At 44.0% G+C, this 12,153-nt stretch overlaps 2 protein-coding genes across 4 annotated transcripts in view; one reads left to right on the top strand and one right to left on the bottom strand.

The window, feature by feature from the left end:
• tasora (transcription activation suppressor a) overlaps positions 1-11,816 on the top strand; it is a 47,698-nt gene extending 35,882 nt beyond the window's left edge. The window contains exons 18-23 of the mRNA XM_079889649.1: positions 4,120-4,242; positions 4,328-4,487; positions 4,684-4,792; positions 4,872-5,050; positions 7,317-7,472; positions 10,479-11,816. Of these exons, the coding sequence (XP_079745775.1) occupies positions 4,120-4,242; positions 4,328-4,487; positions 4,684-4,792; positions 4,872-5,050; positions 7,317-7,472; positions 10,479-11,497 (1,746 nt within the window). The 3' untranslated portion in view covers positions 11,498-11,816. The remainder of the gene's footprint in view (positions 1-4,119; positions 4,243-4,327; positions 4,488-4,683; positions 4,793-4,871; positions 5,051-7,316; positions 7,473-10,478) is intronic.
• Positions 11,817-11,934: 118 nt separating this feature from the next.
• The window catches only part of ccdc66 (coiled-coil domain containing 66), a 28,472-nt gene continuing 28,253 nt past the window's right edge, over positions 11,935-12,153 (bottom strand). For all 3 annotated transcript variants that reach the window (XM_079889650.1, XM_079889651.1, XM_079889652.1), the window contains exon 19: positions 11,935-12,153. This exon is cut by the window's right edge and continues 59 nt beyond it. In XM_079889650.1, the coding sequence (XP_079745776.1) occupies positions 12,117-12,153 (37 nt within the window). In that variant the 3' untranslated portion in view covers positions 11,935-12,116.

Below are 12,153 nucleotides of genomic sequence, written 5' to 3'. Positions count from 1 at the left end.
TGAACTGTAGCAGCTTTTTGGAAAATTCTTAATGTCATTTTTAATAATACATCAGGTTCGCGTCTAAATAATCGGTCTACTGCTGCTGATATACCTCTGCGTCCTCGGTCGTCTACACCAGTGCAAGTTTGTGAAAGCAGTTGTATCAACACTCTGGAAGGGGGATTGTTCTTTACAACCACCAATATTCCATTAATTTGCAGTTGAATGTCTATAATAATAGTATCAATATGTTGCATAACTAGTACAGTCATGTAATTCAGGTAACAGCTGGAAAAAATTGCTTTTTTCAAAAACCATTATCTAAATCTCGAAGATCGGATCGGATCGAATCGAATCGAATCGAATAATGATAATCGATTCAAGATCTTGAGAATCGGAATCGAATCGATTCTTGAAAATTGAATCGAAACCCAGCCCTAGTGTTTAGTGCCTGTGTTTAGTGTCCTCCACCTGTGTTTAGTGTCCTCCACCTGTGTTTAGTGCCTGTGTTTAGTGTCCTCCACCTGTGTTTAGTGCCTGTGTTTAGTGCCCTCCACCTGTGTTTAGTGCCTGTGTTTAGTGCCCTCCACCTGTGTTTAGTGCCTGTGTTTAGTGTCCTCCGGCTGTGTTTAGTGCCTGTGTTTAGTGCCCTCCACCTGTGTTTAGTGCCTGTGTTTAGTGTCCTCCACCGGTGTTTAGTACCTGTGTTTAGTGCCCCCCGCCTGTGTTTAGTGTCCTCCACCTGTGTTTAGTGCCTGTGTTTAGTGCCCTCCACCTGTGTTTAGTGTCCTCCACCTGTGTTTAGTGCCTGTGTTTAGTGCCCCCCGCCTGTGTTTAGTGCCCTCCACCTGTGTTTAGTGCCTGTGTTTAGTGCCCTCCACCTGTGTTTAGTGCCCTCCACCTGTGTTTAGTGCCCTCCACCTGTGTTTAGTGCCTGTGTTTAGTGCCCTCCACCTGTGTTTAGTGCCCTCCACCTGTGTTTAGTGCCTGTGTTTAGTGCCCCCCGCCTGTGTTTAGTGTCCTCCACCTGTGTTTAGTGCCTGTGTTTAGTGCCCTCCACCTGTGTTTAGTACCTGTGTTTAGTGTCCTCCACCTGTGTTTAGTGTCCTCCGGCTGTGTTTAGTGCCCTCCACCTGTGTTTAGTGCCTGTGTTTAGTGCCCTCCACCTGTGTTTAGTGCCTGTGTTTAGTGTCCTCCGGCTGTGTTTAGTGCCTGTGTTTAGTGCCCTCCACCTGTGTTTAGTGCCTGTGTTTAGTGTCCTCCACCGGTGTTTAGTACCTGTGTTTAGTGCCCCCCGCCTGTGTTTAGTGTCCTCCACCTGTGTTTAGTGCCTGTGTTTAGTGCCCTCCACCTGTGTTTAGTGTCCTCCACCGGTGTTTAGTACCTGTGTTTAGTGCCCCCCGCCTGTGTTTAGTGCCCTCCACCTGTGTTTAGTGCCTGTGTTTAGTGCCCTCCACCTGTGTTTAGTGTCCTCCACCTGTGTTTAGTGCCTGTGTTTAGTGCCCCCCGCCTGTGTTTAGTGCCCTCCACCTGTGTTTAGTGCCTGTGTTTAGTGCCCTCCACCTGTGTTTAGTGCCTGTGTTTAGTGTCCTCCACCTGTGTTTAGTGCCCTCCACCTGTGTTTAGTGCCCTCCGCCTGTGTTTAGTGCCTGTGTTTAGTGTCCTCCACCTGTGTTTAGTGCCCTCCACCTGTGTTTAGTGCCCTCCGCCTGTGTTTAGTGCCTGTGTTTAGTGCCCCCCGCCTGTGTTTAGTGTCCTCCACCTGTGTTTAGTGCCTGTGTTTAGTGCCCTCCACCTGTGTTTAGTACCTGTGTTTAGTGCCCTCCGGCTGTGTTTAGTGCCTGTGTTTAGTGCCCTCCACCTGTGTTTAGTGCCTGTGTTTAGTGTCCTCCACCGGTGTTTAGTACCTGTGTTTAGTGCCCCCCGCCTGTGTTTAGTGCCTGTGTTTAGTGCCCTCCACCTGTGTTTAGTGCCCTCCGGCTGTGTTTAGTGCCCTCCACCTGTGTTTAGTGCCCTCCACCTGTGTTTAGTGCCCTCCAGCTATGTTTAGTGCCCTCCACCTGTGTTTAGTGCCTGTGTTTAGTGCCCTCCGGCTGTGTTTAGTGCCCTCCACCTGTGTTTAGTGCTCTCCACCTGTGTTTAGTGCCCTCCACCTGTGTTTAGTGCCTGTGTTTAGTGCCCTCCACCTGTGTTTAGTGCCTGTGTTTAGTGCCCTCCACCTGTGTTTAGTGCCCTCCACCTGTGTTTAGTGCCTGTGTTTAGTGCCCTCCACCTGTGTTTAGTGCCTGTGTTTAGTGTCCTCCACCTGTGTTTAGTGCCCTCCACCTGTGTTTAGTGCCTGTGTTTAGTGCCCTCCACCTGTGTTTAGTGCCTGTGTTTAGTGCCCTCCACCTGTGTTTAGTGCCTGTGTTTAGTGCCCTCCACCTGTGTTTAGTGCCTGTGTTTAGTGCCTGTGTTTAGTGTCCTCCACCTGTTGTGTTTAGTACCTGTGTTTAGTGCCCTCCGCCTGTGTTTAGTGCCTGTGTTTAGTGCCCTCCGCCTGTGTTTAGTGCCTGTTTAGTGTCCTCCACCTGTGTTAAGTGTCCTCCACCTGTGTTAAGTGTCCTCCACCTGTGTTAAGTGTCCTCCACCTGTGTTAAGTGTCCTCCACCTGGGTTTAGTGCCCTCCACCTGGGTTTAGTGCCTGTTTAGTGTCCTCCACCTGTGTTAAGTGTCCTCCACCTGTGTTAAGTGTCCTCCACCTGTGTTAAGTGTCCTCCACCTGTGTTTAGTGCCCTCCACCTGGGTTTAGTGCCTGTGTTTAGTGCCCTCCGCCTGTGTTTAGTGCCTGTTTAGTGTCCTCCACCTGTGTTAAGTGTCCTCCACCTGTGTTAAGTGTCCTCCACCTGTGTTAAGTGTCCTCCACCTGTGTTTAGTGCCCTCCACCTGGGTTTAGTGCCTGTTTAGTGCCCTCCGGCTGTGTTTAGTGCCCTCCACCTGGGTTTAGTGCCTGTTTAGTGCCCTCCACCTGTGTTTAGTGCCCTCCACCTGAAGTCGGATGCTAATAGCAGGTGTAAACATGGCTAATTAGGCTACGTTCACACTGTCAGTCCAACTCCGATTGGAATCTGATCTAAAATGATTGACGTCCACACTGTTGTATCGCAACTGTTCACATCTGATGTGTGTGTCCATGCCGCTCTTTAGTTTTCTGGAAAATCTGCATTGGACTGCCGATGGCGTTGCGTTAGTAGGCATTAGGGGTGTAACAATATTCCACAATACAAAAATGCAACTATGCATCGTGGATAGTGACTATGTATTGTGTGTAGTTCACCCAAAATAAAATTTCTGTGTGAGGAAGAAATTCAAGTTCACAGAGTTTTAGTGCCAGTACTACATTAAACTACTATATATAATGTTGAATATAATGTATAATAATGTAGTGGGGGAATACCCTCATGTCAGGATACTGAACTCACGATACAATATTATTGCAATACTCTAAGACATATACAGTAATAAAAGGTTAACAAAAAATGTACTGTTGATTAAAATGGCAAATTTGGTATTACATTGTGGGTGTAAATTAATAGGATTGGACCAAAGCACAGGACAATAGAGACACCAGCATAAACATATTCATGATTCTGAAGATGAAAATACAGAATTATTTTAGATGAATATGCTTACACTCTGTCACTGACTAGATTTAAAATAATGTAGGCCACCTTTTACTGGCATTATTATACATTATATTCAACATTATAAACAGTAGTTTAATGTAGAACTGACACAAACTCTAAAAACCTTGAATTTTTTCTCACTCAGTTTTGGGTGAATTATACGCAATACAGAGTCACTATCCACAATACATATTGTTGCATTTTTGTATTGTGATATAGAGACACGATATATTGTTACACCCCTACAAACCACATATCACATTTCATGTGACTTTTGGCCATTCTCACTTGCTAAATCTGATCGGATTTCAATCAGATATGCACAAAAATCGGATTTGGACTGACAGTCTGAACGTAGCCTTTTCACTTGAACAAAGGTGGAATTGTAGCTTCAGTGTTGGTGAAACTGACTGTCAAGTGTTAAACGAATCGAGATGGATGTATACTAACCTTGTACTGACGATTGTAACAGGAATATTTGAAGAAGTTGGGGGATTTGGAGTGTAACCCTCAGGGTTTCCTTGAAAAAAGCAACAGTCAAGATAAACTACTGGTCATCATCCCGAATATGGACATCGCCACACAGGTTCACAAGGTACGTCAGCTGAGCACTCAAAGCGGATTCGTTGAATTTGGGAACCATAAACTGAAACCACAGATGTTGTGTTTTATACCCATAGATCCCTTCTTTAGTTTCGCTGAAGAAGCATCCGTCTGTGAGCTTTGCTGGCGTTGACAACCTGAGTGACATCCAGAACCACACCTACAATGAGCTCTTTCAGTCCGGGGGTTTCATCGTGTCCGATGAGCACGTGTTGAATCCAGCCGTCATCACAGCAGGTAACACTCGTTCAGCGTGTTCCCAGGCGTCCAAGCAAGTGCATCCCAATTTGTCCCAGGAACTTTTTCCCCCCAGACCTGTTGCTGTCTGTGTTTCCACCGCGGTCTGAAGTACCCTGAAGATTAGGCTCATTGTTGAGATTAGGTTTGTTGAACTTGAACAGGCGTTTCAGCAAAGCTGTTTGTCTGTTTTCAGAGAAGCTCCGGGATATCCTTGAGCACATCGAGCAGCTGAACTCTCCTCAGAGCCCCTGGAGGTGGAGGATACACTTCAAATCACACAAGAAGCTCAGAGAGCACAGCAGGTTCGACACCAGACCCGTTCACACAGTGCTGACACGCTGCAGGATCTCACCATGACCTGTGCTGCTTCTCTGTCTCCAGGCTCAAAGCGGACGCCTTGAACCTGTACGAGATCCTCACTGCTTATGAGAAGAGACATATCGTGGAGATCCTGTCGTACCACGAGTGTGACACTCCGTCACGAAGAGCTCCGGACCTCGATTGTCTAGTGGATCTGCAAGCGAGATTCATCAAGCAACGACACCTGATATTTCTCACAGGTGCTCTTAGACCTTTTTGAGTGTACTGTGTGATTGTTCCTAAACCTAGTGAACTAGCTTTGCATTATAAGTAGGTCCGTGCCTGTCAGTATGAGTCCGTCCTTCCAATGAGACAGTAAACCGGGTTTGACTCTCTGTGGTCATTAAAGGAGTAGTTCACTTCAGAATTAAAATTTCCTGATCATTTACTCTCCCCCACGTCATCCAAGATGTTCATGTCTTTCTTTCTTCAGTTGAAAATAAATGAAGGTTGTCATAGATTTTTCCCTAAACCTAACTATCTGTGGCATCTCCAAATCGACACCCAATTGATCTTATTACCTGAGGCGTCTCCAAATCGACAACAATACCTTTATCTGGGGCGTCTACTAATTGACACCCAATGCCTTTATACTCTAGCTCTTGCGTCTTCAGTCGACAACTGGCCGAGTCTTACTCTAACTAACTTGCTTCCCTAAACTAGCTTTGTCCCTAAACTAGCTTCCTTCCTAAACTAGCTTCCTGCACAGGAATAATCAACAAACAGACTCAAGCAAATGTCCTTTAAATGCTTTGATCACAGCCAGGAGATCTTCCCGAGCAGTTCTCAGGGAATCTCTCCCAAGAAGCAAGGCCGGAGGATCTTGAGAAAACACGGATACAACAGCTTTTATAGAATCGAGAAAACAAATAAGACTAACATGTCACCTTCAATATGATTGGTTCAATTGGTTCAAAAGCCCCAACCTTTTCCCTCTGTCACTGGCACAAGCAAACTCTGATTCTGTGATTACTTATCACAAGTTTTGAGAACTAGTCATCTGTCTAGTTTCACTTCCCCTTTCTGTTAGTTATACACACACACACATACTCAAAGTCACAAGTTTTCCCCAAAGAGTTTGGAAACATTTAAAAGCATATGAATGTCGTTCCTGCAAGAAAAACAAATGTTAGTTGATTAATTAAAGTTGATTAATTAAAAAATCCATCACAAGGTTTTTGAGGAAAACACTCCAGGATTGTTCTCCATATAGTGTCTTCAATGGGGTCCAACGGGTCGAAGGTCCAGATGTGAGTTTCAGTGCAGCTTCAAAGTCTCGACACGATCCAGCCGAGGAATAAGAGTCTTATCTAGACAAACCAGCGGACATTTTACAACTAAATAAACATTTATATGCTTTTAACCACAAATGCTCTTCTTGATGCGCCACACATTATGTAATCACTTTGAAAGGTCACACGTGTTCCGGTTCAAAAATGTATCCGTTATATTCAAAATCGTCCGACATCGTTGTTTTATCTTTTATTTATTTAAGACTTAGTCTTTTCACGTTGGCTTTATAAACACTAGGTCGGTTCTTCCGCCTACGTCACACTTGACCTTTCAACCTGATTACGTAATGTGTGTCGCATCACAGCTAGTGTAAGACCAGCATTTGTGGTTAAAAGCATTTAAATGTTTATTTTGTTATAAAATGGCGGATAGTTTGTCTAGATAAGACTCTTATTCCTCGGCTGGATCGTGTCGAGACTTTGAAGCTGCACTGAAACTCACATCTGGACCTTTGTTGGACCCCATTGTTGGAGTTGGACCCCATTGTTGGAGTTGGACCCCATTGTTGGAGTTGGACCCCATTGTTGGAGTTGGACCCCATTGAAGTCACTATATGGAGAAAAACCCTGGAATGTTTTCCTCAAAAACCTTCATTTCTTTTCCACTGAGGAAAGAAAGACATGAACATCTTGGATGACATTGGAGAGAGTAAATTATCATGAAATGTAAACTCTGAAGTGAACTACTCCTTTAAAAATCCCATGGCACTTCTCATAGGAGAGTAGGGGTGTAACTGGTGTCCTGGACAAATTCCCTCCATCAGCCCTTATCCGTCATGGCCTCTAATAATCCCCATCCAATGATGACACCACCTGGTTATTTTCTACACACTCACATAATGTTCTGTGGTGTAACGTTGGGCTTTAGTGTGCTTTTAGAATAGTTCAGATTGTATTTGAGGGAGCCTCAGGATAGGGAATCTTTTAAACCCGACATTTTTCCATCAGTCTGAATGGAAATAAATCCATTGATCTTGTTCATTTGTACAACTGTTTTACATAACTAGTGTTCTAGGAACCAGAGGCTGCAGATAAATGCTTTATTAAAATGTTTTTATGTAGTTTGTTTATCAGTTGTTATCCAAAGGTAAATTCAAGCATGATTTATGGTTCTGGAATCAGTGACTTGCCTATTTATGACGAAAGTAATGTGTGTTTAAATCCTGTCCAACAGGCTTCCAGTTTGAGATGTTCCCGCACTACTCGAGCAGTGGCATCGTTATTGCCAATGTTGAAGACGTAAAGTTTGTAATAAGCAGTTTAGCCAGTGGAGAAGGCGTGGCCAGCGCCCCGTCTGCTGAGACTTACCCCACTCCTGATCCAGCGTCATGTAAGTGATTCTGTGGTAAACCCATCTGACAACATCAAACTACACGTCTCTAAATGAGTTTCCCAGTCGGTCTGCGGCCACAGTGATCCAGAGCGACCTTTATTATTCATCATAGAGGCGAGGCCAGCTAAAACACAATGACTCCAAGTCAAGGAAATGAACTGATGAACAATGAAAATAGAAAATGACAGGACAAAATGGTGTTTTCTGAAAGTTAAAAGAGGTACTGAACAAAAACAGCTCTCCATCACACAGTGGCATTATGCCGTGATAATAGAAGACGAGGCAGAGGGAAAGACATGGATGAACACCCAATAGAAATCTTGTTTTCCTTTGGGATCAACAGGTCTTTTGTATAAACTCACCACTGAATAAAACCATGAACCACACTAGCCAATGAATGTCACATTTTTAGTACCTTGAAACTGTATCATATATTTTTTATCATTTATATTTTTTGTCCCAATTAGAACGGGATTAAAATGTTTTCATACGAGATGAGCCAACAACAGAAATGTTAAGATGTTGTGAATTTCTTCCTAATATATTCATTTTGGTATTTAAAGTGGCTATATGTAGAATTCAGAAACCAGTGTTATTAGCGCCACCGCTGGCCGTTAAGTGAACTGCGCTCACACTCGCGTAACGCACAAGAGACTGACCGTGATTCAAGGCCTCGACTATACTCACGGCAAAGTTATTGATCGCTCTTCACTTGAGAAGCCGCTCTCCCGCCACACATCATGTTCTCACGCAGTGAAAACTACAGCGTGGAGCAGAGAGGACACTGTTTCGTATCAAAAGTAACCTCTAAGTCTCTCTCGCCTTTCAGCGTGGTGTCAAAGTCTCAACTTTCAAATTTGGTCTGAAAGTCTCAACTTTCAAATTTGGTAATTTTAAAAAAAATGTAAACAATAAATATAGTTTTGTGTCTGACAGATCGCTGTGGAGCCTCTTAAAGCGGCTCATGAACCGATCATCTCTTCCTTCTGTATTTATAGCATCAAATGATGAATGAACATAAGAAGAAATGTTGTTTAAACCGTGGAAAGATGTCAGTACACACTGTTTTTCCACTAACGTTAATCTACTAACTCTCCTGACTGCTTTGTCGGACAAAAAGGCAGATGGCGGATTATGATTGGTCAAATTGCCTGTCAATCAAAGCTCCCTGCGACGGATTAGTTAAAATTACACGGTTACACTATAGATCTGGCTATGTGAAACTACAGTGCAAAGAAAAGGATTCATTTAAACTACAAAGTCATTGTGTCATGCAGACACAAAGAGAAAGAGAAAGAGAAGCCCTCGGAGCGCACGTTTACCTTCCGTTTTTATGTGAAAGACTTAAAAGACGGGGAAAAAGCCAGGTTTCGTTACAAGCTGTTCACACATTGGCAACAAAAAAGCAATTAATACATAAACATTCTTAAATATAGCCTCTTTAGATATGAAGTGTTCACGGACTTCTGGAGGAGAACAAACACGGCATCCTAGATAAATCTGTGGCGATAAACTGATGTTAAAGTTTTCTTCAGTAGACCTTTTGCTTTGTTCTGAAATAGAGACTTCAACTGTTATCATGTGGCATTTTTTTCTTTGGTTCGGTTCACTTTCACAGGGCAGCAACGAGGAGACTCGCATTAACACAGAGTTCACCTGTCAGTGTCCAGCCGCTCTGCTCGGACTGATAAACTGCACACCGCCATCTCGAACTGATTATTGTGATGTGATTAACGAACCAAACTAAGGAAGAAAATGCGCCAGGTTTCAAAACCCTCTAAACAAGCCAGGTGTTTTTACCTTGTCTCGTTTGTCAGAAGCCAGTTTTGACTCTGTTTTGGCTCTTGAGTGTGTGTTTGTAACCCTTTGCAGGTGTGAACACCATTGTCTGAAGATTTTGATTAGTCAGATGTAAAAGTTTCTAGTGTGTTTAGTGTGTAAATACAGAAAAGTGTATTTGTATTTGTAACCAAAACTTTGTAACCGTTACAACCAAAAACCCAAAACAGAAATAACCCCTAAACTATAGTGAACTGGCATTAATAATATCTTTTGTATCTGGTTAGCAAAAAACTCAAATGTGTATATACAATTCTTCCAATAAATGTATTTTGATAAAACTTTATCTCCATTTTTCTTTAAACTTGCTCTTTGTATTTTATGGTAGATTAGCAGATTTAGCAGAACTAAAGCAGAGGACGATGCTAACGCTTAGCACGGTAACTCCTCTCTATAACGGACATGTTTTAAACCAATTAAAATTCATTTTGTGGTTCGTAAAGTTGTTTTCGCAGTATAAATATTGGCCAATAATTTTGAATCTGAATGTTATTTATTTTGTCCACCAACATGCTGGCAGCCATTTTGTTTAGTTTTTTTGTCATGTGTCCAAGTCGTTTTAACAAACTTGATCGTTGCAATTTTAGAGTCCCTCAAGTCTTTCAAGTGACATCATATACGTGACCTCATGCCGTCCTGTGTTTAGAGCCGGTTGGCTATTGAAAGGAGTCTTAATATAAAGTATATGGGATTTTCTTGACATTTTCAGTCACTTGATTTTATGAAATTTATGGAGATGCAAGTCACATCATTGGTGAGTGTTTTGTCCAGGGCTGTCCTGACTTCTGCCAGGAGAAACTCAGGGATTGAAGCCTCATTAACACACAAATAGACATTGAGGAGCCGACAGCAAAGATAGGGATGTCTATACTCGCACAGACCCATGTATTGAGTTTGGAGAATGATTAATAAATCATTAAAACTGTCAGTCAAGCCGGTACCCAAAGTGGTCATTGTGTACCAGAATCCTCATTTAATGCTATAATCTGTTCATCACACACTTATCAGGAATAAATGTCTGTTGTAATCTGTTTTTAGAGGGTCATAATTTTGTAGAAGGGAATTGAAATGATGGTTCAAAACCAATTGACTGCCATTGAAATGTGTCTCCTGATGTGAAGTTCTGACTGTTGATGGCCTGTAACCTCTCTCTTGTCCCTGTAGTGAGAGATGATAGCATGTCCATGGACTCGGACCAGGACTCTTCAGATAACAGTGTAGCGGTCACAGCTATGTTGAGCCATGTTGTTACAGAGCAACAGCCGTCCCTCGCGCTCCCTCCCGTCTCCGAGCCCGCTCTTCAACACCGAGACCCCAGCGAGACGCCCAAAGAGTTAGACTTCAAAGCTCTCAGCGAAGCAATCTCTCAGTTCAAGGCTTCCAAGATGCTCGCCAAGTCCGACGCAGGCGAAGCTTTAGAAACTTCTTTCCGACTCGATCCTCACCAAAGCTTCCTCGGCCTTGGCGATCTGTCAGATTCCTATCCTCAGTTCTCCTCGGAAACCCACAGTTCAACGGCTCACCCGGAGACCTCCAACCAAACCGAACCGGCCGTCCCGACTCCTGGAAGCGTGGCATCTGGTGTTGAAGCTAGTGGTGACGTGGACCATCGAGGAGGACCGGCGTGCGCCTTCAGGCCAGCCTCACCGCCGGCTGCACCAATCCCTGAGAGCGCCAGCAGTGTGATCAACAGTCCAGAGCCCTGGGAGCAAACCAGCCCGATCTCGGTCATAGACACGCGCTCAGGCCCGGCATCCAATGGGAGCAGTGTTTCGAGGACGGGTTCCTTGGAGCCGCTGGTCATGAACCAGTGCGGTATCCTTCCCACGCCTAGATATGGCATGGACAGTTTTTACCCAGGACTGCAGGGCTCTGGCTTCATGTCGGCCTCACATCAGCCCATGGGTCTGACCGGCCTGAGGTTCGCGTCGCACAATGGTGCTGTCGGACTCCGACACCCGCTTCTGAACAGCCTGGGAGTGCTGGGACCTCCAGGCTTGAGAGGGTTCTTGCCTAATAACGTGCAGATGGCGTGGAACAGCTCGACTCACGTGTCTGCGTCATCGGACCTGTGGGCGGCTCGCTTCGGCACCGGCGTCCAGCAGATCCAGAGCTCTCCGTTCCTCCAGAACTGGCAGAGTGACACGTACCGTCCTGACAGGGGAGGCTTCGGGGGTTGGTGAACACCCAGTGTGTGTGTGAGTGTGTGTGTGTGTGTGTGTGTGTGTGTGTGTGTAGATAGTTTTCAACACGTTTACAACTGAACATCTCAGTTTGTCTTTTGTATAATACGAGAGAAATGAAACAGTTTCAGGTTTTTCACTGAAAGTGAATTAATAAGTGATTCATTTCATATTTTTCAGAACACATATTTGTATTTTGCTTTTGCATGTTGGTCGGGCTGAACATGTTGCTTTTTTTCCCCTTTTGTGAAAAAGCTCAAGGCCTTGGTTTTAGTATTATTTTTATAAAGCCGATTAACATTAAACAACTTTACAACCCATGTCTGTAAATGAATGTGTCCATATTGCTGAGCTGTGTGGTTAGCTGTGACACTGAGCACTGATTTCTTTTAACCAGGGTGGAAGAGGATGTTCAATAATGGACACAAGTTGAGCTTCATTTAAAGTTCAAGTTTAATTCAAGAGGTTTTAAATAAATGTAATTCACATTTAGAGGAAATTGTAAACATCACATTCAAGCCATAAAATCAACTCCGAAACCCAGAATCCAATGCAATGCTGATGTATTACACATCTATAAGAGCGTCTAACAGATACTCCACTCCATCGGTGGTTTGGCTCACACAGGTCTGAACGGGGAGAAGTGGTTTCGGTGT

This window comes from Squalius cephalus (assembly GCF_949319135.1).
Source record: "Squalius cephalus genome assembly, chromosome: 13".
Classification (NCBI taxonomy): domain Eukaryota; kingdom Metazoa; phylum Chordata; class Actinopteri; order Cypriniformes; family Leuciscidae; genus Squalius; species Squalius cephalus.
Note: the sequence above shows the minus strand (reverse complement) of the source record. Positions and strands in the feature narration are given on the sequence as shown.